At 47.7% G+C, this 26,940-nt stretch overlaps 1 protein-coding gene across 2 annotated transcripts in view; it reads right to left on the reverse strand.

The window, feature by feature from the left end:
- myt1la (myelin transcription factor 1-like, a) overlaps nt 1–26,940 on the reverse strand; it is a 50,525-nt gene that overhangs the window by 14,526 nt on the left and 9,059 nt on the right. Inside the window, exons 2-11 of one of the 2 annotated variants that reach the window (XM_079572212.1) lie at nt 24,596–24,679; nt 19,590–19,644; nt 19,483–19,516; nt 14,598–14,660; nt 9,942–10,091; nt 9,678–9,859; nt 7,982–8,310; nt 7,062–7,309; nt 6,590–6,885; nt 3,692–3,820 (exon numbers count right to left, since the gene is read on the reverse strand). In XM_079572212.1, coding sequence (XP_079428338.1) covers nt 3,692–3,820; nt 6,590–6,885; nt 7,062–7,309; nt 7,982–8,310; nt 9,678–9,859; nt 9,942–10,091; nt 14,598–14,660; nt 19,483–19,516; nt 19,590–19,644 — 1,486 coding nt within the window. In that variant the 5' untranslated portion in view covers nt 24,596–24,679. The remainder of the gene's footprint in view (nt 1–3,691; nt 3,821–6,589; nt 6,886–7,061; nt 7,310–7,981; nt 8,311–9,677; nt 9,860–9,941; nt 10,092–14,597; nt 14,661–19,482; nt 19,517–19,589; nt 19,645–24,595; nt 24,680–26,940) is intronic. The other variant, XM_079572213.1, reaches the window with a different exon arrangement.

Raw genomic sequence — 26,940 nt, forward strand, 5'->3', positions numbered from 1 at the left:
GAGAAGGATCTAAGGAGGCAGGAGAGAAAGAGAGAAGGATCTAAGGAGGCAGGAGAGAAGGAGAGAAGGATCTAAGGAGGCAGGAGAGAAAGAGAGAAGAATCTAAGGAGGCAGGAGAGAAAGAGAGAAGGATCTAAGGAGGCAGGAGAGAAGGAGAGAAGGATCTAAGGAGGCAGGAGAGAAAGAGAGAAGGTTCTAAGGAGGCAGAAGAGAAAGAGAGAAGGATCTAAGGAGGCAGGAGAGAAGGAGAGAAGGATCTAAGGAGGCAGGAGAGAAGGAGAGAATGATCTAAAGAGGCAGGAGAGAAGGAGAGAAGGATCTAAGGAGGCAGAAGATAAAGAGAGAAGGATCTAAGGAGGCAGGAGAGAAGGAGAGAAGGATCTAAGGAGGCAGGAGAGAAGGAGCGAAGGATCTAAGGAGGCAGGAGAGAAGGAGAGAAGGATCTAAGGAGGCAGGAGAGAAGGAGAGAAGGGTCTAAGGAGACAGGAGAGAAGGAGAGAAGGATATAAGGAGGCAGGAGAGAAGGAGAGAAGGATCTAAGGAGGCAGGAGAGAAGGAGAGAAGGATCTAAGGAGGCAGGAGAGAAGGAGAGAAGGATCTAAGGAGGCAGGAGAGAAGGAGCGAAGGATCTAAGGAGGCAGGAGAGAAGGAGAGAAGGTTATAAGGAGGCAGAAGAAAAAGAGAGAAGGATCTAAGGAGGCAGGAGAGAAAGAGAGAAGGATCTAAGGAGGCAGGAGAGAAAGAGAGAAGGATCTAAGGAGGCAGAAGAGAAGGAGAGAAGGATCTAAGGAGGCAGGAGAGAAGGAGAGAAGGATCTAAGGAGGCAGGAGAGAAGGAGAGAAGGATCTAAGGAGGCAGGAGAGAAAGAGAGAAGGATCTAAGGAGGCAGGAGAGAAAGAGAGAAGGATCTAAGGAGGCAGGAGAGAAGGAGAGAAGGATCTAAGGAGGCAGGAGAGAAGGAGAGAAGGATCTAAGGAGGCAGGAGAGAAAGAGAGAAGGATCTAAGGAGGCAGGAGAGAAAGAGAGAAGGATCTAAGGAGGCAGGAGAGAAGGAGAGAAGGATCTAAGGAGGCAGGAGAGAAAGAGAGAAGAATCTAAGGAGGCAGGAGAGAAAGAGAGAAGGATCTAAGGAGGCAGGAGAGAAGGAGAGAAGGATCTAAGGAGGCAGGAGAGAAAGAGAGAAGGTTCTAAGGAGGCAGAAGAGAAAGAGAGAAGGATCTAAGGAGGCAGGAGAGAAGGAGAGAAGGATCTAAGGAGGCAGGAGAGAAGGAGAGAATGATCTAAAGAGGCAGGAGAGAAGGAGAGAAGGATCTAAGGAGGCAGAAGATAAAGAGAGAAGGATCTAAGGAGGCAGGAGAGAAGGAGAGAAGGATCTAAGGAGGCAGGAGAGAAGGAGCGAAGGATCTAAGGAGGCAGGAGAGAAGGAGAGAAGGATCTAAGGAGGCAGGAGAGAAGGAGAGAAGGGTCTAAGGAGACAGGAGAGAAGGAGAGAAGGATATAAGGAGGCAGGAGAGAAGGAGAGAAGGATCTAAGGAGGCAGGAGAGAAGGAGAGAAGGATCTAAGGAGGCAGGAGAGAAGGAGAGAAGGATCTAAGGAGGCAGGAGAGAAGGAGCGAAGGATCTAAGGAGGCAGGAGAGAAGGAGAGAAGGTTATAAGGAGGCAGAAGAAAAAGAGAGAAGGATCTAAGGAGGCAGGAGAGAAAGAGAGAAGGATCTAAGGAGGCAGGAGAGAAAGAGAGAAGGATCTAAGGAGGCAGAAGAGAAGGAGAGAAGGATCTAAGGAGGCAGGAGAGAAGGAGAGAAGGATCTAAGGAGGCAGGAGAGAAGGAGAGAAGATTATAAGGAGGCAGGAGAGAAGGAGAGAAGGATCTAAGGAGGCAGAAGAGAAGGAGAGAAGGATCTAAGGAGGCAGGAGAGAAGGAGAGAAGGATCTAAGGAGGCAGGAGAGAAGGAGAGAAGGATCTAAGGAGGCAGGAGAGAAGGAGAGAAGGATCTAAGGAGGCAGGAGAGAAGGAGAGAAGGTTATAAGGAGGCAGAAGAAAACGAGAGAAGGATCTAAGGAGGCAGGAGAGAAAGAGAGAAGGATCTAAGGAGGCAGGAGAGAAAGAGAGAAGGATCTAAGGAGGCAGGAGAGAAAGAGAGAAGGATCTAAGGAGGCAGGAGAGAAGAGGGAGGGTTTAGAGAAGCTGATAAACATGCTCCAATGGCACAGGATGGAGGGATGGAAAAGGAAGGAACGGAAAAGTCACAGAAGCAGCAGAACGTCGCGCGATGAGTTCGAGTACGTCCTGGTTATTCGCCTCCGCATCTACAGCCTTTTACAAACAATGCAATACAGTGAGTTGATATTTATGCATATCTGACATGACAGTGACCCAGCGGATGTATGGGTGGTTAGCATTAGCATTATCTCCATGGCCTGTATGACGCTCCAGGATCTATCGTTTTGTTTAAGGTTTTTTCTGCTGATCCATTCCGAACACCTACCAGAAACCCTAAAATACCACCTGAAGCATCATAGGAGTCACCAGGATGGGAAGTGAAGGCACCAAGCTAACCACCCATACAGCCGCTGGGTCACAGAAAGGTCAAATACTCACTGAGCACCTTTAAGGAAGTCTCTTGGTATCGGTTAATATCGGCCAACACCCAAACATCCCATATCAGTATCGGAACCAAAGAAGCTGGATCAGTGCATCTCTAATTCTTACATCAAAAATCTGTGAAGCTCCGTGTAGCACAAAGCTAATAATAATAATAATAAATAAAAAATAAAAATGAATGGTGTGTGCGTGCGCGTGTGTAATAATAACAATAATAATCTATAAGTACCGTTGTTATGCAACTACTCGTTTAAATAACACTTTCTCGTTTATTCCCATTCAATTTTTTGTTTGTTTTTCTTTTCTTTTCTTTTCTTTTCTTTTTTTGTTTTGTTTTTTGTTTCTTTTTCTTCATTTCTGGAATGCTTTGTGCTGAAGTGTATGTTTATTGCATTTGTTGTACTGCCTAATTGTTTTGTTTTGTTTTGTTTCATTCTGTCTTGTCTTGTCTTGTCTTGTCTTGATAATACTGACAGTCGAAGTATTGTCACTGTTGTTAATGTTGTCTTGGTTTTAGTCTGTCACAAGTATTGTCATTGTTGTAAATGTCACCTGTTTGTGGTGTCTCTGTCTTCATTAAAGTTTAAATAAAAAAAAAAATAATAATAAAAAAAATAAAAAAATTAGCACAAAGCTAACATTAGCATTATGGTTGGCATTCGTAGTTATTTCCGTATCTCCTTGAATGAGCCGCATGTTTGTAAAAGGCTTTCAGTTCATCAGAAACAGGGCCCTGCGTTTACACGGACACGGGCGAAACCAGGACGCGAAAAACGGATCATCCCTGGACGAATGAGAGCGCGGCGACCGCAGACGCCCAGAGCTGAACTTCCTGAATCACAGATGTCACGTACAGACCATTTTAGCCAGAACAGAGGCTCGTTTTAGGACTTCTGTTTCTAGTGAATGGCATGCACACCGTAACAGACACAGTTTGAGTGCAGAAATGTCCAGGTCTGGTGATGGTTTGGGGGCTGTAGGGCCGTCGAGTCGCCTCAGACAGGGGTTGAAAACATAAAGTGCCTGACCACGGACAGATGTGTAAATAAAGGTGACGGGCGGCGGGCGGAGCAGCCGGAGGCACTCACTCTCGGGGGGAACCCGGTCTTTGTGGGGGCACCCGGACAGACTGCGGTGGTGCGGGTACAGCCCGGTCACGTGACCCGTCCCGTCGCAGCCCGGCGTGGGACACTTACTCTCCTTCTTCTCCCGGGACTCTGCGGAGAGAACACATCAAATATTACTCCAATACAAGTAAAAGTTACAATGATTATTACTCTAGTGAAAGTACTGAAGCATTTGCTGTAGAAAATGCTTCTAGTATGAGGTGTGACAGTATTTTGAGATATATCGTACCACACCTTTCCCGTAGTATCCTCTCTGGCCGCTCTCGTAATTCCTCACCTTTCCCGTAGTATCCTCTCTTGCCGCTCTCGTTCCTCACCTTTCCCGTAGTATCCTCTCTTGCCGCTCTCGTTCCTCACCTTTCCTGTAGTATCCTCTCTTGCCGCTCTCGTTCCTCACCTTTCCCGTAGTATCCTCTCTTACCGCTCTCGTAGTTCCTCACCTTTCCCGTAGTATCCTCTCTTGCCGCTCTCGTAATTCCTCACCTTTCCCGTAGTATCCTCTCTTGCCGCTCTCGTTCCTCACCTTTCCCGTAGTATCCTCTCTTGCCGCTCTCGTAGTTCCTCACCTTTCCCGTAGTATCCTCTCTTACCGCTCTCGTTCCTCACCTTTCCCGTAGTATCCTCTTACCGCTCTCGTAGTTCCTCACCTTTCCCGTAGTATCCTCTCTTGCCGCTCTCGTAGTTCCTCACCTTTCCCGTAGTATCCTCTCTTAGCCCCTTAAGGTCCCTCACCTTTCCCGTAGTATCCTCTCTTAGCCCCTTAAGGTCCCTCACCTTTCCCGTAGTATCCTCTCTTAGCCCCTTAAGGTCCCTCACCTTTCCCGTAGTATCCTCTCTTAGCCCCTTAAGGTCCCTCACCTTTCCCGTAGTATCCTCTCTTAGCCCCTTAAGGTCCCTCACCTTTCCCGTAGTATCCTCTCTTAGCCCCTTAAGGTTCCTCACCTTTCCCGTAGTATCCTCTCTTGCCGCTCTCGTTCCTCACCTTTCCCGTAGTATCCTCTCTTGCCGCTCTCGTTCCTCACCTTTCCCGTAGTATCCTCTCTTGCCGCTCTCGTAGTTCCTCACCTTTCCCGTAGTATCCTCTCTTACCGCTCTCGTAGTTCCTCACCTTTCCCGTAGTATCTTCTCTTAGCCCCTTAAGGTTCCTCACCTTTCCCGTAGTATCCTCTCTTGCCGCTCTCGTTCCTCACCTTTCCCGTAGTATCCTCTCTTGCTGCTCTCGTTCCTCACCTTTCCTGTAGGATCCTCTCTTGCCGCTCTCGTTCCTCACCTTTCCCGTAGTATCCTCTCTTGCCGCTCTCGTAGTTCCTCACCTTTCCCGTAGTATCCTCTCTTGCCGCTCTCGTTCCTCACCTTTCCCGTAGTATCCTCTCTTGCCGCTCTCGTAGTTCCTCACCTTTTCCCGTAGTATCCTCTCTTGCCGCTCTCGTTCCTCACCTTTCCCGTAGTATCCTCTCTTGCCGCTCTCGTAGTTCCTCACCTTTCCCGTAGTATCCTCTCTTGCCGCTCTCGTTCCTCACCTTTCCCGTAGCATCCTCTCTTGCCGCTCTCGTAGTTCCTCACCTTTCCCGTAGTATCCTCTCTTGCCGCTCTCGTAGTTCCTCACCTTTCCCGTAGTATCCTCTCTTGTCGCTCTCGTTCCTCACCTTTCCCGTAGTATCCTCTCTTACCGCTCTCGTAGTTCCTCACCTTTCCCGTAGTATCCTCTCTTGTCGCTCTCGTTCCTCACCTTTCCCGTAGTATCCTCTCTTGCCGCTCTCGTAGTTCCTCACCTTTCCCGTAGTATCCTCTCTTGCCGCTCTCGTAGTTCCTCACCTTTCCCGTAGTATCCTCTCTTGCCGCTCTCGTAGTTCCTCACCTTTCCCGTGGTATCCTCTCTTACCGCTCTCGTTCCTCACCTTTCCCGTAGTATCCTCTCTTGCCGCTCTCGTAGTTCCTCACCTTTCCCGTAGTATCCTCTCTTGCCGCTCTCGTAGTTCCTCACCTTTCCCGTAGTATCCTCTCTTGCCGCTCTCGTAGTTCCTCACCTTTCCCGTAGTATCCTCTCTTACCGCTCTCGTAGTTCCTCACCTTTCCCGTAGTATCCTCTCTTGCCGCTCTCGTAGTTCCTCACCTTTCCCGTAGTATCCTCTCTTACCGCTCTCGTTCCTCACCTTTCCCGTAGTATCCTCTCTTGCCGCTCTCGTTCCTCACCTTTCCCGTAGTATCCTCTCTTGCCGCTCTCGTAGTTCCTCACCTTTCCCGTAGTATCCTCTCTTGCCGCTCTCGTTCCTCACCTTTCCCGTAGTATCCTCTCTTGCCGCTCTCGTTCCTCACCTTTCCCGTAGTATCCTCTCTTACCGCTCTCGTAGTTCCTCACCTTTCCCGCAGTATCCTCTCTTAGCCCCTTAAGGTTCCTCACCTTTCCCGTAGTATCCTCTCTTGCCGCTCTCGTTCCTCACCTTTCCCATAGTATCCTCTCTTGTCGCTCTCGTAGTTCCTCACCTTTCCCGTAGTATCCTCTCTTGCCGCTCTCGTAGTTCCTCACCTTTCCCGTAGTATCCTCTCTTGCCGCTCTCGTAGTTCCTCACCTTTCCCGTAGTATCCTCTCTTGCCGCTCTCGTAGTTCCTCACCTTTCCCGTAGTATCCTCTCTTACCGCTCTCGTTCCTCACCTTTCCCGTAGTATCCTCTCTTGCCGCTCTCGTAGTTCCTCACCTTTCCCGTAGTATCCTCTCTTGCCGCTCTCGTAGTTCCTCACCTTTCCCGTAGTATCCTCTCTTGCCGCTCTCGTTCCTCACCTTTCCTGTAGTATCCTCTCTTGCCGCTCTCGTTCCTCACCTTTCCCGTAGTATCCTCTCTTGCCGCTCTCGTTCCTCACCTTTCCCGTAGTATCCTCTCTTGCCGCTCTCGTACAGCCCTCGCCGTCGCTCCGCCCCTCGCTCCTTCAGCCCTTGCGCCCTCTCCGTCTCCATGGCGATGGCCTTCTCCAGCAGACTCAGGTTCCCTTTGCTCATGTCGAACGTCTCGTCCGACCGGTCCGACGCCGCAGACGTGGTGTCCTCGTCGGGCTCCGGGCTGTACCCGCTCGCGCTGCCCTGGTCGTCCAGCAGGGGCGCCATCTCGCAGTACTCCCCCACCCCCACGCCGTCCGGGACGTCCGGGCAGCCGTCGTACCTGCGGACGGACACGGAGACAATGACATCACTGTGAACAGATGTTTCTTCTTCTACTGCGTCAGCGCCTCGCTCTGCACAGATCCAGCTTTGTCGCAACAACATGGCGACATATGTGTAGCTTTAGCTTTTGATAGCTTTAGCATGCTTTTGATAGCTTGTTAGCCCGTGTCTCACCGCAGATGCTCCAGCGGCTGGTGCAGGGTCTGGTGGAGGTTCTGGTGGAGGTTCTGGTGGAGGTTCTGGTGGAGGTTCTGGTGGAGGTTCTGGTGGAGGGCCAGGGAGGGGCTGGCGCTCAGTTTGGGGCCCAGGTCGTAGCACTGGTTTCTGAGGCACTCCAGGCTGCTCCGCCCCTCCTCCTCCGGGTAACCGTCATCCGCCATCACCGCCCCGTGCCCCTGAGCCAGGAGCTTCAGGGAGTCCACCTGCGGACCGGGCAGAGGGTCAGAGGTCAGAGGGGGAGGAGGTCAGTGGAGAGGCTCAATTGTATCTTAAAGGAACAGGCCAACGTTTTTCCATACTGAGATATGTTCTTACCTGAGCTGTGACGAGTTCTTTAGGACCTGTCTGATCTTCAGTCACGTAAACACAGCGCAGACGGCGTTAGCATTTAGCCTCTCCCTCTCTCCTCTATAGCTCCAAAACAGGTGAAGATAGAAGCTACCAAGCTCTTCCACGTTTTCCCTATTTAAATATGGTTACGTGAAGTGTTCCACTACAAAGTATAATTACACACAATTAAACAATGTGGATTTTCTAAGCGGATAAAAGGGGGAACTATATTGTAAGGCGTAATAATACCAGGAGTAGTTCAAAATCCGTACAGTAAAGTGAAGATTACTGTCTATCTTGACCTGTTTTGGAGCTATAGAGGAGAGAGGGAGAGGCTAAATGCTAACGCCGTCTGCGCTGTGTTTACATGACTGAAGGCACGGGGGAAGATCAGACAGGTCCTAAAGAACTCGTCAAAGCGAAGGTAAGAACATATCTCAGTATGGAAAAACGCTGGCCTGTTCCTTTAAGAGGTTACCTTTGAGTGGAGGTTTTAGAAACAGTGATATTTATGAATAAACATGTGAAATATCCGGAGGCCTCACCGTCTCTCGGACCACGTCGCTGTTGAGGTCCAGACTCAGTCCTCTGCGCTCCTCCTCCTCCTCCTCCTCCTCCTCCTCCTCGTCGCTGTGGGACGACTCGGACACAGAGTCGGCCATCTTGCCCAGGTTAAGCAGGGACTTGGCCACCAGCTGGTCGTAGTCCTCGTAGTCCTCCCGGGCCCTGCTCCCCGGGGGGGCCGGGGCCAGTCCGAGGGTGAGACCGGCGTGTGGTCCCGACTGTGGTCCCGGGTTCAGCCCAGGACTCGTGCGGTCCTCGTTCAGGAGCGCGGCCGGCCTCGCCGCGGGACTCAGGCGATACAGACTCTCGGCTGAAACCAAGGAGGACAAGCAGGTGAGACGTTTGTACCTGGAGAGAAGAGCCTGGAGACACTGAAGAACATCTCAGTGTTTATGAGAGAAGAGCCTGGAGACACTGAAGAGAAGAGCCTGGAGACACTGAAGAACATATATATATATATATATATGCAGTATATATATATATATATATATATATATATGCAGTATATATATGTTTTATTATTATTATTATTCAGTTTAATTGGTAAATTCTTAGTGGACAATGAAGCTACAACATGTAACATGTGCAATAATCTCTGTATCAGCTGCACTTTATTAACTCTTCTCTTGAACGCCGACTCCTCAATCAAGGTTTATTTTTATCTTCTCTTATCTTATCTCATCAAATATTCAATTGCATTTGTGTTAATTTGGTAAATGAATCATGTGAATAAGATTGTTTTAGGAGCTCATTTGTAGTTAAAAAACTCCACATTGTGTCTTTATGTAAATGAGCACACGCGGAGCAGAGGAGTTTGGAGCCACAGACGTTACAAAAGGGAAACTCGCTTCGTAGCCTCACACTGTGTCTGCTGTGGCATCGTGCGGACCCGCGGGTCACCGGTGCCAGGGCCTGTGCCAGGGCCATAAACAGCAGAGTCACCGCCACAGGACTGGACACTTTGGGCGCGGGGGCGGAGCTTTCGCGAGCTACACCGAGGACCCGCCAGAGTTTAGACCCGCTGGTAAACTTTGACGGCGCTGCGAGGTTTTATATTCACAGATATAAGAAATCTGGCACCAAATTGAACAAACGTAAATAGAACGGGAAATGCCGTTCACAGACACCAGAATGAACGCGCTCATGGTTTCCTTCATCAGGCAGTAACACTGTTCAGTTCACGTTCGGCTAAAATATTATAAAAATAATATAGTTCAATGAACGCGTTCAGGTGCATCACTGACAATAAGAGATCAGGGAATAAACACATTACAGCCACGTGGTAAACGGTCAGTCTGCCCTACAGTCTGACCACTGACACTGACACTAAATAATGACCTCAGTGAAGCACAGGCTTGTAAAGCACAAGAGTAAGCCGTTGTTATTCTTTCAGTCGGAGCAGGTGCAGCTCTCACATTATACTGATTCTTCTCATGTTTGTGAACATCGTCTCCACTTTCCGACGCCTTAATGAGGAAATAATGAGACCTCAGTTCATCTGGGCTGAAGAGAGGACTCTGAACTTCGGGACAGTTTTTGTTTCGTGTGAATCGGCCCAAGAATTACAGAGAAACGAGCAACAAACTCAGACTGGAATCTGCATAGAGACAGTTGCCATGGTTACGCCTCCATTTTGAACCACAGGCCCTTTAGAAGGAGGCGTCTGTAAACACTCACCTGGCTGCACCCTCTGCTCCTCCTCCTCCTCCTGCTCCTCCTCCGTCCTCTCCTCCGGCTCCTCCTCCACTTCCTGCTCGTCTTCTACGTCCTGTTCGTCCCCCTCCACTTCCTGTCCGTCGCCGTCCACATCCTGTTCCTCCTCCGGGTCGGAGAACTCCTCCCGCCGCTCGCCTTCTAACCTTTAAGAGACCGACAGAGGTTCGATTCCCACAGAGGTTCGATTCCCACTTTCGCTGTAAAAGTCACTCGTGTGCGACTGACCTCTCGCTTCCGAAGCCGCCATCTTGTTCCTCCTCCTCCTCCTCCTCCTCGTCGGGACAGGAAGTGATGAAGTGGCTCCTCTTCGGGGCGGGTTCCAGCGGCTGCTTCTCCAGAGCTTTCCGCTTTTTGGCCAGAGGGCAGCCGTAAACACTGGAACACAGAGGCAGACACGCTTATAAACTGGACATACACAAAGACGTGTTTCTGAGGGGCGGGACTGACGGGCGCATGAACCAATCAGAGGAAACTAAACCAGGAAGTTGATGGTTTTATGGAGCGGAGACTAATGTGAACGAAGGATACAAAGAGTCCTGAGCAACTGTTCACATTTTAACCTCTTAACTCCCACCTGAACCAAGCACATTTTCTCCAGTTTGGCTTTACCCTAATCAAAAAGCTGCTTGGGAAAAAAACACCAAAACAGCCACAAAAAATGAGAAGAAAACAAGGATGTAAACGTGACAAAAAAGTGACAAAAATTCAACAAAAAAATCGACAAAAATTCAACAAAAATGTGACAAAAATTCAATAAAATTCAACAAAAACTCAACAAAAAAATGACAAAAAATCAACAAAAATTCAACAAAAATTCTACAAAAAATCAACTAAAACTCAACAAAAAAATGACAAAAAATCAACAAAAATTCAACAAAAACTCAACAAAAAATGACAAAAAATCAACAAAAATGTAACAAAAATTCAACAAAAAAATGACAAAAATTCTACAAAAAATCAACAAAAATTCAACCAAAAAGTGACAAAAACTCAACAAAAATGTGACAAAAATTGAAAAAGAAAAAAAAAACATACAAAAGGTGACACAACACAGCAACAATGCGAGGAAAAAGATCAGTTTTGTGGGTCTTAGCTTTCAAATGAGCTGTTACACAGGCCTATACAACAGCCAAAGAGGACAGAATGCATTTGGTTCAGGCGGGAGGTAAGACTTTAACAAACGCAGAATTATGAACATAGTTTCTACTAAATAAAGAAACAAAGACATGGAGAGGAGTAAAGTGGTTCAACAGCCCAGAAACACCTAAATAACAGAGAATGCTAACCTGATGCTTCATGCTAGCATCGTGCTAATGCTAACGCTAGCTAGTGCGAGCTACAACTGCCGTTTTTTCACTTCTACTGAACAATCTGCAGTGAGAAAACATCCACATGGGCCTGATTTACACTTGACTTTGTCTGTGATAAATACGTTTATATTTCACCAGAAAACGGATAAAAAGAGAGAAAAACTGTGACGCCCCCGTGACGATTTGCTGTATATCTCTCTATTTTAAACTGTTGCCGTGACGACCGTGCTAAGTCAATGGTAAATGAAAAGAACATTTCTTCATTAAAGTCGCTCCTTCACTGAAACACAGTGATAATTATGCAGCTGATGTAGCATTAAAACCTGTCCCTTTAAGAGATGAGACTTTTAAAGGAACTGACTGTATGTTTCACATTTCTGAGTGCGTTTCCTCCACTTTGGCTTTACCTTAATCTAAAGTTTATAACCAGCCTCATTTGAAAGCTAAGAACTCATTATTACTATAACGTTGCTGCGATGTTTCTGTCGTTTTTTGTCCTGTTTTTGTTGCTTTTTCAACCCATTTTTGTTGTTATTTTAACCCCTTAACTCCCACCTGAACCGAGCACAGTTTCTCCAGTTTGGCTTTACCCCAATCCAAAAGCTTCTGGAAAAAAGCTGTGAAAAAGCAACAAAACTGGGACGAAAACAATGATGGAAATGTGACAAATAAGTGAGAAAACATTGACAAAAGAGTGACGAAAAATGGATGAAAAAGTGGCAAAAATGTCACAAGAAATGGACAAAAAACGACAAAAAATTGAAAAAAAAAATTGACGAAAAAATGACAAAAATGTGCAAAAAATTGACAAAAAAATTCCAAAAATGTGACAAAAAAAATAAAAAAATAAAAAAATTAAAGACAAAAATGTGAAAAAAATGAAGTTACAAAAATGAGTTGAATAAAAAAAAAAATGTGATAACGTGAGGAAAAAGATCCTCTCGGTTCCGGCGGGAGTAAAGAGGTTAAAGCTTCTTTGTTGCTTTATTTTGTCACTTTTTTTTCTTTTTTTGCCCAGTTTTCATCACATTTTTGTTGAGTTTTTGCCAATTTTGTCACCTTGTGTTCCTTTTTTCTCCGTTTTCCTCACATTTCACATTGGTGTCAGAGCACGTCTAACCCGCTCCTCTGAAACATGCCCTGGCTACAGCCCATCGCGCCCCCGCCTCCGGCCCCAAGTCGCCGCTGTGCTCCTTTATCCTTTATGTGCAGCAGCAGAAGAACCTCCTCCTCCTCCTCCTCCGCTCCGAGCCTCATTCAAATTCAGTTCCCATGGTGCACTGCGGCGTCTATACTCCTCTCGGATCATCTGAGGACACGGCGTTCTGCACCAAACCAGACCCTGAACCAGGCTGTAAAACCGGGCTGTAAAACCAGGCCAAACCGGGACAAACCGGGCCAGACCGGGACAAACCGAGCCGAACACCTCAGAGCAGACACGAGGGGTCTGAAATCACAGGGAAACGTAAACTGTCACAACACCGGGGCTTCTGTTTGTGAGGCTTTAACCCCTCCTGATGCCAGACTTTGTACCGACCCGAAAGGACAGGGGTGCGGAAAGCGTCGCGACACCGGGGCTTCTGTTTGTGAGGCTTTAACCCCTCCTGATGCCAGACTTTGTACCGACCCGAAAGGACAGGGGTGCGGAAAGCGTCCCGACACCGGGGGTTTGTCCACACGAGTCCCCCCCGGCTCCGTCTGAGCTCCTCACAGCCCAGGACATTATGTTCTTTCTGCAGCGGAGCCTATAGACTATATCCTCCCGTCTGTCTGCTGCCACACACACAGTCGCACACACACACACACACACACACACACACACACACACACACAGTCGCACACACACACACACACACACACACACACACACACACACACACACACACACACACACACACACACACACACGGAGGAGATAACGAGGAGAGGAGCTGCTCAGTCCTAACGTGCACAGAGTCTGGGAAACTTTTCAGCGTCTTTTCCCCCAGAGTCGGTGACCAGAGGATTGTGCGGAAACACCACAAAAAAGCGACAAAAAATAATAATAAAAAAGCGACAAAAAAAAAAAAATAATAATTAAAAAGCGACAAAAAATTAAAAAAATTAAATTAAAAAAATTAAATAAAAAAATCGTTTTTTAACTCTCCTCAGGCTGAACCTCAGGCTGAACTCTCCTCAGACTGAACCTCAGACTGAACTCTCCTCAGACTGAACCTCAGACTGAACTCTCCTCAGACTGAACCTCAGACTGAACTCTCCTCAGACTGAACCTCAGGCTGAACCTCAGACTGAACCTCAGACTGAACCTCAGACTGAACCTCAGACTGAACTCTCCTCAGACTGAACCTCAGACTGAACCTCAGACTGAACTCTCCTCAGACTGAACCTCAGACTGAACTCTCCTCAGGCTGAACCTCAGACTGAACCTCAGACTGAACCTCAGACTGAACCTCAGACTGAACCTCAGACTGAACCTCAGACTGAACCTCAGGCTGAGCCTCAGACTGAACCTCAGACTGAACTCTCCTCAGACTGAACCTCAGGCTGAACCTCAGACTGAACCTCAGACTGAACCTCAGACTGAACCTCAGGCTGAGCCTCAGACTGAACCTCAGGCTGAACCTCAGACTGAACCTCAGACTGAACCTCAGGCTGAACCTCAGACTGAACCTCAGGCTGAACCTCAGACTGAACCTCAGACTGAACTCTCCTCAGACTGAACCTCAGGCTGAACCTCAGACTGAACCTCAGACTGAACCTCAGGCTGAGCCTCAGACTGAACCTCAGACTGAACTCTCCTCAGACTGAACTCTCCTCAGGCTGAACCTCAGACTGAACCTCAGACTGAACCTCAGGCTGAACCTCAGGCTGAACCTCAGACTGAACCTCAGACTGAACCTCAGGCTGAACCTCAGACTGAACCTCAGACTGAACCTCAGGCTGAACCTCAGACTGAACCTCAGACTGAACCTCAGGCTGAACCTCAGACTGAACCTCAGACTGAACTCTCCTCAGACTGAACCTCAGACTGAACCTCAGGCTGAGCCTCAGACTGAACCTCAGACTGAACTCTCCTCAGACTGAACCTCAGGCTGAACCTCAGACTGAACCTCAGACTGAACCTCAGGCTGAGCCTCAGACTGAACCTCAGACTGAACCTCAGGCTGAACCTCAGACTGAACCTCAGGCTGAACCTCAGACTGAACCTCAGACTGAACCTCAGACTGAACCTCAGACTGAACCTCAGACTGAACCTCAGACTGAACCTCAGGCTGAACCTCAGACTGAACCTCAGACTGAACTCTCTCGTCTCTGCTTTATTTTTGTGAATGGTGGGAAAAAAAACGTCTCTGGCCTAAAAATAAAACCCTGCTGTTAATTAAAACCAGCGCCGTCGCCGTGGAGACACCGGCGTTACCACGGGAGACGGGCTGCAGCGCCGTCGCCATGGTGACAGCCTGCATCCTCCAGCAGCGGCGGCGGCGGAGGAAGAGGAGGAGAAAGAGGAGGAGGAAGAGGAGGAGGAGGAGGAGGATCCTTCACTCAGACAAAGAGCCCGGTCCAGTCGTACCTGCGGTGCCGCGCGTACTTCCCGCTCACATGACCCGTCCCATCACAGCCCGGAGTGGGACAACTGTGGAGACACAAGAACACGCGTGTAAAACTACTGAGGAGACACAAAACACGTGTGTAAAACTACTGCAGACATGAGAACACGCGTGTAAAACTACTGCGGACATGAGAACACGCGTGTAAAACTACTGCGGACATGAGAACACGTGTGTAAAACTACTGCAGACATGAGAACACGTGTGTAAAACTACTGCAGACATGAGAACACGCGTGTAAAACTACTGCGGACATGAGAACACGCGTGTAAAACTACTGCGGACATGAGAACACGTGTGTAAAACTACTGCGGACATGAGAACACGCGTGTAAAACTACTGCGGACATGAGAACACGTGTGTAAAACTACTGCAGACATGAGAACACGCGTGTAAAACTACTGCAGACATGAGAACACGCGTGTAAAACTACTGCAGACATGAGAACACGCGTGTAAAACTACTGCAGACATGAGAACACGCGTGTAAAACTACTGCGGACATGAGAACATGTGTGTAAAACTACTGAGGAGACACAGAACACGTGTGTAAAACTACTGCGGACATGAGAACACGCGTGTAAAACTACTGCAGACATGAGAACACGTGTGTAAAACTACTGCGGACATGAGAACACGTGTGTAAAACTACTGCAGACATGAGAACACGCGTGTAAAACTACTGCAGACATGAGAACACGCGTGTAAAACTACTGCGGACATGAGAACACGCGTGTAAAACTACTGCAGACATGAGAACACGCGTGTAAAACTACTGCAGACATGAGAACACGCGTGTAAAACTACTGCAGACATGAGAACACGCGTGTAAAACTACTGCAGACATGAGAACACGTGTGTAAAACTACTGCGGACATGAGAACACGCGTGTAAAACTACTGCAGACATGAGAACACGTGTGTAAAACTACTGCACACATGAGAACACGCGTGTAAAACTACTGCAGACATGAGAACACGTGTGTAAAACTACTGCAGACATGAGAACACGCGTGTAAAACTACTGCAGACATGAGAACACGTGTGTAAAACTACTGCAGACATAAGAACACGCGTGTAAAACTACTGCAGACATGAGAACACGCGTGTAAAACTACTGCGGACATGAGAACACGCGTGTAAAACTACTGCAGACATGAGAACACGTGTGTAAAACTACTGCACACATGAGAACACGCGTGTAAAACTACTGCGGACATGAGAACACGCGTGTAAAACTACTGCAGACATGAGAACACGTGTGTAAAACTACTGCACACATGAGAACACGCGTGTAAAACTACTGCAGACATGAGAACACGCGTGTAAAACTACTGCAGACATGAGAACACGTGTGTAAAACTACTGCAGACATGAGAACACGTGTGTAAAACTACTGCAGACATGAGAACACGTGTGTAAAACTACTGCGGACATGAGAACACGTGTGTAAAACTACTGCACACATGAGAACACGTGTGTAAAACTACTGCAGACATGAGAACACGCGTGTAAAACTACTGCGGACATGAGAACACGCGTGTAAAACTACTGCAGACATGAGAACACGCGTGTAAAACTACTGCGGACATGAGAACACGCGTGTAAAACTACTGCAGACATGAGAACACGCGTGTAAAACTACTGCAGACATGAGAACACGCGTGTAAAACTACTGCGGACATGAGAACACGCGTGTAAAACTACTGCGGACATGAGAACACGCGTGTAAAACTACTGCAGACATGAGAACACGCGTGTAAAACTACTGCAGACATGAGAACACGCGTGTAAAACTACTGCAGACATGAGAACACGTGTGTAAAACTACTGCGGACATGAGAACACGTGTGTAAAACTACTGCAGACATGAGAACACGCGTGTAAAACTACTGCAGACATGAGAACAAGTGTGTAAAACTACTGCAGACATGAGAACACGTGTGTAAAACTACTGCAGACATGAGAACACGCGTGTAAAACTACTGCAGACACAGAACACGCGTGTAAAACTACTGCACACATGAGAACACGCGTGTAAAACTACTGCAGACACAGAACACGCGTGTAAAACTACTGCAGACATGAGAACACACGTGTAAAACTACTGCAGACACAGAACACGCGTGTAAAACTACTGCAGACATGAGAACACGTGTGTAAAACTACTGCAGACACAGAACACGCGTGTAAAACTACTGCAGACATGAGAACACGCGTGTAAAACTACTGCAGACATGAGAACACGCGTGTAAAACTACTGCAGACATGAGAACACGCGTGTAAAACTACTGCACACTTGAGAACACGCGTGTAAAACTACTGCAGACATGAGAACACGCGTGTAAAACTACTGCGGACATGAGAACACGCGTGTAAAACTACTGCACACATGAGAACACGCGTGTAAAACTACTGCACACATGAGAACACGCGTGTAAAACTACTGCAGACATAAGAACACGTGTGTAAAACTACTGCGGACATGAGAACACATGTGTAAAACTACTGCACACATGAGAACACGCGTGTAAAACTACTGCACACATGAGAACACGTGTGTAAAACTACTGCAGACATGAGAACACGTGTGTAAAACTACTGCGGACATGAGAACACGCGTGTAAAACTACTGCAGACATGAGAACACGTGTGTAAAACTACTGCGGACATGAGAACACGTGTGTAAAACTACTGCACACATGAGAACACGTGTGTAAAACTACTGCACACATGAGAACACGCGTGTAAAACTACTGCGGACATGAGAACACGTGTGTAAAACTACTGCAGACATGAGAACACGCGTGTAAAACTACTGCACACATGAGAACACGCGTGTAAAACTACTGCAGAGAAACGAGAACAAACGCAAATTTTCACATAATTTTTTTTTACAAATAAAAAATAATCCAAAAACTCTAAAAAAAAATTAAACATTTTTCCATAAAATTCTAAAACTTTTCCAAACTGTCGCCCACAAAGGAAATGACCATATTTGGACAACAGCGTCTTTCCTGCTACACGTGGACACCGAACATGAGCCACAGACGTGTTGGACTCACTTCAGGACAAATCACTGCTTAAAACTGAGACTTGAGGAGAAGATGTTTCGTGTGTTTTGTTTGGTTCTGTTTGGTTCTGTTTGGTTCTGTTTGGTTCTGTTTGGCTCTGTTTGGTTCTGTGTGGTTCTGTTTGGTTCTGTTTGGTTCTGTTTGGCTCTGTTTGGTTCTGTTTGGTTCTGTTTGGTTCTGTTTGGCTCTGTTTGGTTCTGTTTGGCTCTGTTTGGTTCTGTTTGGTTCTGTTTGGTTCTGTTTGGTTCTGTTTGGTTCTGTTTGGTTCTGTTTGGCTCTGTTTGGTTCTGTTTGGTTCTGTTTGGTTCTGTTTGGCTCTGTTTGGCTCTGTTTGGTTCTGTTTGGTTCTGTTTGGTTCTGTTTGGTTCTGTTTGGCTCTGTTTGGTTCTGTTTGGTTCTGTTTGGCTCTGTTTGGTTCTGTTTGGCTCTGTTTGGCTCTGTTTGGCTCTGTTTGGCTCTGTTTGGCTCTGTTTGGTTCTGTTTGGTTCTGTTTGGCTCTGTTTGGTTCTGTTTGGCTCTGTTTGGCTCTGTTTGGTTCTGTTTGGCTCTGTTTGGTTCTGTTTGGTTCTGTTTGGTTCTGTTTGGTTCTGTTTGGCTCTGTTTGGTTCTGTTTGGTTCTGTTTGGTTCTGTTTGGTTCTGTTTGGTTCTGTTTGGCTCTGTTTGGTTCTGTTTGGCTCTGTTTGGTTCTGTTTGGCTCTGTTTGGCTCTGTTTGGTTCTGTTTGGCTCTGTTTGGTTCTGTTTGGTTCTGTTTGGCTCTGTTTGGCTCTGTTTGGTTCTGTTTGGTTCTGTTTGGTTCTGTTTGGCTCTGTTTGGCTCTGTTTGGTTCTGTTTGGCTCTGTTTGGTTCTGTTTGGTTCTGTTTGGCTCTGTTTGGCTCTGTTTGGTTCTGTTTGGTTCTGTTTGGTTCTGTTTGGTTCTGTTTGGTTCTGTTTGGCTCTGTTTGGCTCTGTTTGGTTCTGTTTGGTTCTGTTTGGTTCTGTTTGGTTCTGTTTGGCTCTGTTTGGCTCTGTTTGGTTCTGTTTGGCTCTGTTTGGTTCTGTTTGGTTCTGTTTGGTTCTGTTTGGTTCTGTTTGGTTCTGTTTGGCTCTGTTTGGCTCTGTTTGGTTCTGTTTGGTTCTGTTTGGTTCTGTTTGGCTCTGTTTGGCTCTGTTTGGTTCTGTTTGGCTCTGTTTGGTTCTGTTTGGCTCTGTTTGGCTCTGTTTGGTTCTGTTTGGTTCTGTTTGGTTCTGTTTGGCTCTGTTTGGCTCTGTTTGGTTCTGTTTGGTTCTGTTTGGTTCTGTTTGGCTCTGTTTGGCTCTGTTTGGTTCTGTTTGGCTCTGTTTGGTTCTGTTTGGCTCTGTTTGGCTCTGTTTGGTTCTGTTTGGTTCTGTTTGGCTCTGTTTGGCTCTGTTTGGTTCTGTTTGGTTCTGTTTGGTTTTGTTTTGGTTCTGTTTGGTTTTGTTTGGTTCTGTTTGGTTCTGTTTGGTTCTGTTTGGTTCTGTTTGGTTCTGTTTGGTTCTGTTTGGCTCTGTTTGGTTCTGTTTGGTTTTGTTTTGGTTCTGTTTGGTTTTGTTTGGTTCTGTTTGGTTCTGTTTGGTTCTGTTTGGTTCTGTTTGGTTCTGTTTGGTTCTGTTTGGTTCTGTTTGGTTCTGTTTGGTGCTCACCTGAAGAGCTCCAGGCTGAGGGTTCGTGTGTTTAGTATGTTTGGTTCTGTTTGGTTCTGTTTGGTTCTGTTTGGTTCTGTTTTGGTTCTGTTTGGTTCTGTTTGGTTCTGTTTGGTTCTGTTTGGTGCTCACCTGAAGAGCTCCAGGCTGAGGGCCTCCACAGCAGCTGCACACACAGACCTCACGTTAGCGTCTCACAAACCTTCAGTAGAACTTGAGTTGTGTTTGTTCTGCGTTACCTCTGACGCCTTTGGATCTGGTTCTGTGGCGTTTCTCAGACGAGTTCACCTCCATCTGAAACACACACGTCCTCCTGGTCACAGTCAGTCACAGCGCCCCCTGCTGGTCATGTCTTTCAAAGCCCGAAACATCATGATCAGACCTGAACCACCTCTAGAAGCAGATCCGGCTGAAACTAAAACATCTGAGCAGATTTTTAAAAGTTTGATAAAAACGCTACAAAAGAACAATGAAAATGTGGCAAAAACATCCATCCATCCATCCATTTTCTTCCGCTTTATCCGGGGCCGGGTCGCGGGGGCAGCAGTCTCAGCAGAGATGCCCAAACTTCCCGATCCACACACACCTCCTCCAGCTGTTCTGGGGGGACCCCGAGGCGACACCAGGCCAGCTCGGAGACATAGTCCCACCACCGTGTCCTGGGCCTTCCACGAGGCCTTGTCCCACTAGGACATGCCTGGAACACCTCCCGCGGGAGGCGACCAGGAGGCATCCGAAACAGATGCCCGAGCCACCTCAGCTGGCTCCTTTCGACGTGAAGGAGCAGCGACTCTACTCCGAGCTCCTCCCGGGTAACTGAGCTCCTCACCCGATCTCGGAGGGTGCGCCCAGCCACCCTGCGAAGGAAACTCATTTCGGCCGCTTGTATTCGCGATCTTGTCCTTTCGGTCATGACCCAAATCTCATGACCATAGGTGAGGGTGGGAACGTAGATCGATCGGTAAATCGAGAGCTTTGCCCTCCGACTCAGCTCCCTCTTCACCACGACAGACCGATACAGCGACCGCATCACTGCTGACGCCGCACCGATCCGTCTATCGATCTCACGCTCCATCCGTCCCTCACTCGTGAACAAGACCCCGAGATACTTGAACTCCTCCACTTGAGGCAAGGACTCCCCACCGACCTGAAGAGGGGAAACCACCTTTTTCCGGTGGAGAACCATGGCCTCGGATTTGGAGGTGCTGATCCTCATCCCGGCCGCTACACACTCGGCTGCAAACCGCCCCAGTGCGTGCTGAAGGTCCTGGTTCGTTGAAGCCATCAGAACAACATCGTCCGCAAACAGCAGAGATGAGACTCTGAGGCTCCCAAACCGGACACCCTCCGGCCCCTGGCTGCGCCTAGAAATTCTGTCCATAAAAGTAATGAACAGAACCGGTGACAAAGGGCAGCCCTGGCGGAGACCAACACGCACCGGGAACAGGTCTGACTTACTGCCGGCAATGCGAACCAAGCTCCTGCTGCGGTCATACAGGGAACGGACAGCCCTTAGCAGAGGGCCCCGGACCCCATACTCCCGGAGCACCCCCCACAGGGCACCACGAGGGACGCGGTCGAACGCTTTCTCCAGATCCACAAAACACATGTGGACTGGTTGGGCGAACTCCCACGAACCCTCGAGTACCCGATGAAGGGTATAGAGTTGGTCCAGTGTGCCACGACCAGGACGAAAACCGCATTGTTCCTCCTGAATCCGAGGTTCAACTATCGGCCGGATCCTCCTCTCCAGCACCCCGGAATAGACCTTACCGGGGAGGCTAAGGAGGGTGATTCCTCTGTAATTGGAACACACCCTCCGATCCCCCTTTTTAAAGAGAGGGACCACCACCCCGGTCTGCCAATCCAGGGGCACTGTCCCCGACCGCCACGCGATGTTGCAGAGACGTGTCAGCCAAGACAGTCCTACAACATCCAGAGACCTAAGGTACTCAGGGCGAATCTCATCCACCCCCGGAGCCTTGCCACCAAGGAGCTTTCTCACCACCTTGGTGACTTCAGCCCCGGTGATGGGCGAGCCCACCTCCGAGTCCCCAGCCTCTGCTTCCTCATTGGAAGACGTGACGACGGGATTGAGGAGGTCCTCGAAGTACTCCTTCCACCGCCCGACGACATCCCCAGTCGAGGTCAGCAGCTCCCCACCCGCACTGTAAACAGTGTTGGTGAAGCACTGCTTCCCCCTCCTGAGGCGCCGGATGGTTTGCCAGAATCTCTTCGAGGCCGACCGATAGTCTTCCTCCATGGCCTCCCCGAACTCCTCCCAGACCCGAGTTTTAGCCTCCGCGACCGCACGAGCCGCAGCACGCTTGGCCTGCCGGTACCTCTCAGCTGCCTCAGGAGTCCCACAAGCCAACAAGGCCAGGTAGGACTCCTTCTTCAGCTTGACGGCATCCCTTACTTCCGGGCGCCACCACCGGGTTCGGGGATTGCCGCCGCGACAGGCACCAGAGACCTTACGGCCACAACTACGAGCAGCCGCATCGACAATGGAGGAGGAGAACAGAGTCCACTCTGACTCCATGTCCCCCGCCTCCCCCGGAATCTGGGAGAAGCTCTTCCGGAGGTGGGAGTTGAAGACCCCACTGACAGAGGGATCCACCAGACGTTCCCAGCAGACCCTCACAACACGCTTGGGCCTGCCAGGTCTGACCGGCTTCTTCCCCTGCCAGCGGATCCAGCTCACCACCAGGTGGTGATCGGTTGACAGCTCAGCCCCTCTCTTCACCCGAGTGTCCGAGACACGCGGCCGGAGGTCAGACGACACAACTACAAAGTCGATCATCGACCTCCTGCCTAGGGTGTCCTGGTGCCACGTGCACTTATGGACACCCTTGTGCTCGAACATGGTGTTCGTTATGGACAAACTGTGACTAGCACAGAAGTCCAATAACAGAACACCACTCGGGTTCAGATCGGGGAGGCCGTTCTTCCCAATCACCCCCTCCCAGGTCTCACTGTCGTTACCCACGTGGGCGTTGAAGTCCCCCAGCAGAACAATGGAGTCCCCAGTCGGAGCACTATCTAGTACCCCTCCCAGGGACTCCAAGAAGGCCGGGTACTCTGCACCGATGTTGGGCCCGTAGGCCGAAACAACGGTGAGAGACCTGTCCCCGACCCGAAGGCGTAGGGACGCGACCCTCTCGTCCACCGGGGTGAACTCCAACACGTGGCGGCTGAGCTGGGGGGATATGAGCAAACCCACCCCAGCCCGCCGCCTCTCCCCGCGGGCAACTCCAGAAAAATGGAGAGTCCAGCCTCTCTCCAGGAGTTGGGATCCGGAACCCAAGCTGTGCGTGGAGGTGAGCCCGACTATATCTAGTCGGTATCTCTCCACCTCCCGCACAAGCTCAGGTTCCTTCCCCCCCAGCGAGGTGACGTTCCATGTCCCGAACGCCAGAAGCTGTGCATGCGGACCAGGTCGTCGAGGCACCTGCCTCTGACTGCCACCCAGTCCTCTCCGCACCCGACCCCTACGGATCCCTCTGCGGGTGGTGGGTCCACAGGAGGGCGGGCCCACGTCGTCCCTTCGGGCTGGGCCCGGCCGGGCCCCGTGGGCAGAGACCCGGCCACCAGACGCTCGCGTTCGGGCCCCAACCCCAGGTCTGGCTCCAGGGTGGGGCCCCGGCTGCGCCATGCCGGGCGACGTCACGGTCCTTGAATGTCGTACGTCCATTGGGGTCTTCTGAACTGCTCTTCGTCTGACCCGTCACCTCGGACCTGTTTGCCATGGGAGACCCTACCAGGGGCATAAAGCCCCAGACAACATAGCTCCTCGGATCATTCGGGCACTCAAACAACCCCACCACGTTAAGGTAGCAGTTCATGGGGTGGCAAAAACAGGAAAACAAAAAGCAAGGAAGAAGCTTGGATGAGTTTTGTAGGTCTTAGCTTTCAAATGAGGAATAAAAGAGTAGAATCTTTCCTATTTTCCCTCTGGCTGTAAAGGAACTAAAGCGGTTTGTTTCATCCCGTTGATGCTTCGATATAAAGAGATAAATAAAGATAAACAAAGATAAATAAAGATAAACAAATATAAATAAAGATAAATAAAGATAAACAAAGATAAACAAAGATAAACAAAGATAAATAAAGATAAACAAAGATAAACGAAGCTAAATGAAGCTAAATGAAGCTAAATGAAGCTAAATGGAGCAAAGCTAAATCAAGCTAATTGAAGCTAAATCAAGCTAAATGAAGCTAAATTAAGCTAAATTAAGCTAAATTAAGCTAAGTGACGCTAAATTAAGCTAATTGAAGCTAAATGAAGCTAAATGAAACTAGGTGAAGCTAAATGAAGCTAAATAAAGCTAAATGAAGCTAAATGAATCTAAGATAAATGAAGCTAAATGAAGCTAAGCTAAATTAAGCTAAGTGAAGCTAATTGAAGCTAAATGAAGCTAAATGAAGTGAAGCTAAATGAAGCTAAATTAATCTAAGATAAATGAAGCTAAATGAAGCTAAGCTAAATTAAGCTAAGTGAAGCTAATTGAAGCTAAATGAAGCTAAACTAAGTGAAGCTAAATGAAGCTAAATTAATCTAAGATAAATGAAGCTAAATGAAGCTAAGCTAAATTAAGCTAAGTGAAGCTAATTGAAGCTAAATGAAGCTAAGCTAAATGAAGCTAAGCTAAATGAAGCTAATTGAAGCTAAATGAGGCTAAATGAAGTGAAGCTAAATGAAGCTAAATGAAGCTAAATGAAGCTAAATGAGGCTAAATGAAGCTAAATGAAGCTAAGCTAAATGAAGCTAAATGAAGCTAAATGAAGTGAAGCTAAATGAAGCTAAATGAAGCTAAATGAAGCTAAGCTAAATGAAGCTAAATGAAGCTAAATGAAGCTAAATGAAGCTAAATGATGCTAAATGAAGCTAAATGAAGCTAAATGAAGCTAAGCTAAATGAAGCTAAATGAAGCTAAATGAAGCTAAATGAGGCTAAATGAAGCTAAGCTAAATGAAGCTAAATGATGCTAAATGAAGCTAAATGAAGCTAAATGAAGCTAAGCTAAATGAAGCTAAATGAAGCTAAATGAAGCTAAATGAAGCTAAGTGAAGCTAAATGAAGCTAAGCTAAATGAAGCTAAATGAAGCTAAATGAAGCTAAGCTAAATGAAGCTAAATGAAGCTAAGTGAAGCTAAGTGAAGCTAAGCTAAATGAAGCTAAATGAAGCTAAATGAAGCTAAATGAAGCTAAATGAAGCTAAGTGAAGCTAGATGAAGCTCTGACCTGATTGAAGCTGGAGCTGAGCTTCTGAAGCCGAGAGTGAACGGGTTTAACGGCGTTTCAGGCGATTCCATCGGACGACATCTCCTGCAAAACAACAGAGACAGAACCTTCAGCCTCACGGTCACAGCGAAGGTCAAAAACATCCCCCGGAGCCTCGTCACCGCGGCAACAGTTCGATAAACGATGTCATTGAAGACCTTCTAAAGCCACTGAACAGGACGTTCGAGATCATTCAAATCTATTAATAAACTATAAAGTCACCTGATCATTACAAACACAGCCGTTATTTAGCAATTCATCGAATTTTGATCTAATCGTGATTTTAATAAAGGTCGATCTCGATAATCGCGTTTTAATGGAGGAGAATTGTCCAGAAGGTACAATCCTGCAGGGCAATCCCAGGGAAACACTCAGCCCAAACAAACAGGAGGAGAGGACCTCTGCAAAGTGAAGAGCAAAACAGAAACACGTGAGGAACCTCAGAGGATCAGGAGGAGCACGAGGAGGAAGAGTTTATCACCCGCCAAAACCAAATCCATTCTCTCCTCTATGCCATTGTCGTCACTTTTTATTTCCCTTACGTGTTTTTGTCACTTTTTTATGACTTTTTTGCTGCTCTTCTGTCACTTTTTTGCTGGATTTTTGTCATTTTTTCTGCTGGATTTTTGTCTTTTTTTTTGCTGGATTTTTGTCTTTTTTTTTTGCTGGATTTTTGTCTTTTTTTTTTGCTGGATTTTTGTCTTTTTTTTTGCTGGATTTTTGTCTTTTTTTTGCTGGATTTTTGTCTTTTTTTTGCTGGATTTTTGTCTTTTTTTGCTGGATTTTTGTCTTTTTTCTGCTGGATTTTTTATCTTTTTTTTGCTGGATGTTTGTCACTTTTTTGTTGAGTTTTTGTCATTTTTGTCGCTTTTTTGGTCACTTTTTTTGTTGCGTTTTCATCCTCATTTTCTTCTCGTTTTTTGCCTCTTTTTTGAAGAAGCTTTTAGATTTGGAGAATTTGGAGAAAACATGTTCAGGTGGGAGTTACGAGGTTAAACAAAAAAAATCTAATTGAAAATGGAGATCGATCAATATAATCGTCCAGCCCTGTGTGGTCAGGAGTATCCACACACATGGAGGGAATGTAAGATCATCTCATGGAAAGCTGAGTCTGTGAGAGGAGCTAAACAAGTAAAGCTCTTCTTCTAAAATACCTAAATACCGGCCCGACATATCGGTCGACCTCTAAACTCAACAAATGGAAATCATCATTAACACGTGTTCAGCAGGAAACACGAGGAACGTCGACATAAACACAATAACAGGTGAGTTAAAGCTCAGTCCTTCTGCTCCGCACTGGGACTAAACCTAAACAGGACTAAACCTAAACAGGACTAAACCTAAACAGGACTAAACCTAAACAGGACTAAACCTAAACAGGACTAAACCTAAACAGGACTAAACCTAAACAGGACTAAACCTAAACAGGACTAAACCTAAACAGGACTAAACCTAATCCTAACCCCTAAACCCTGTGCTCACTCATCACGTGTCTGTTTGATGAAAAGGCCCTGGTTTGTCTCGGTTTGTCCCGGTCTGTCCCGGTTAGTCCCGGTCTGTCCCGGTTAGTCCTCGTCTGTCCTGAGGTGAACTCGTCTGATTAAACCCAGATCACGCGTCGCCCGGGTTCATCTCAGGCCTCCACTGAGCGCGCTCCAAATCTGCGTCTGCTGCTCTCACTGAGCGCGCTCAGACCTGCAGTCTCCATGGAAACCATACAGAGGTTCTATAGGACCCGGAGACGGGACTGGAGCGGGACTGGAGGGAGACTACGGAGGGACTACGGAGAGACTACAGAGAGACTACAGGCGGACTACAGGCGGACTGGACTCTGTTTAGCCAGATCTAATCAAATCATGATCATAATAAAACATCAAAATATAATAAATACTCTTTACAGCAGATATTTGTGTTTCTGACTGATCTGTGTGGAACAAATACATGGAATTATGTCATGAACAGTGAAAGGTTTATGTCCCGGACTTGGCTCTGGTTTAGTCCTGGTTTAGTCCTGGTTTAGTCCTGGTATAGTTGGGTCACAGCGCCTGCAGCTCCCTCACACTCTGAGCTCTAGTGCTGGCTTAGTCCTGGTTTAGTCCTGGCTTAGTCCTGGTTTATCCCTGGTTTAGTCCTGGTTTAGTCCTGGTTTAGTCCCGCTTTAGTCCTGTTTTAGTCCTGGTTTAGTCCCGCTTTAGTCCTGTTTTAGTCCTGTTTTAGTCCTGTTTTAGTCCTGGTTTAGTCCTGCTTTAGTCCTGCTTTAGTCCTGGTCTAGTCCTGCTTTAGTCCTGGTTTAGTCCTGGTTTAGT

Source organism: Gobius niger (assembly GCF_951799975.1).
Source record: "Gobius niger genome assembly, chromosome: 15".
NCBI lineage: Eukaryota > Metazoa > Chordata > Actinopteri > Gobiiformes > Gobiidae > Gobius > Gobius niger.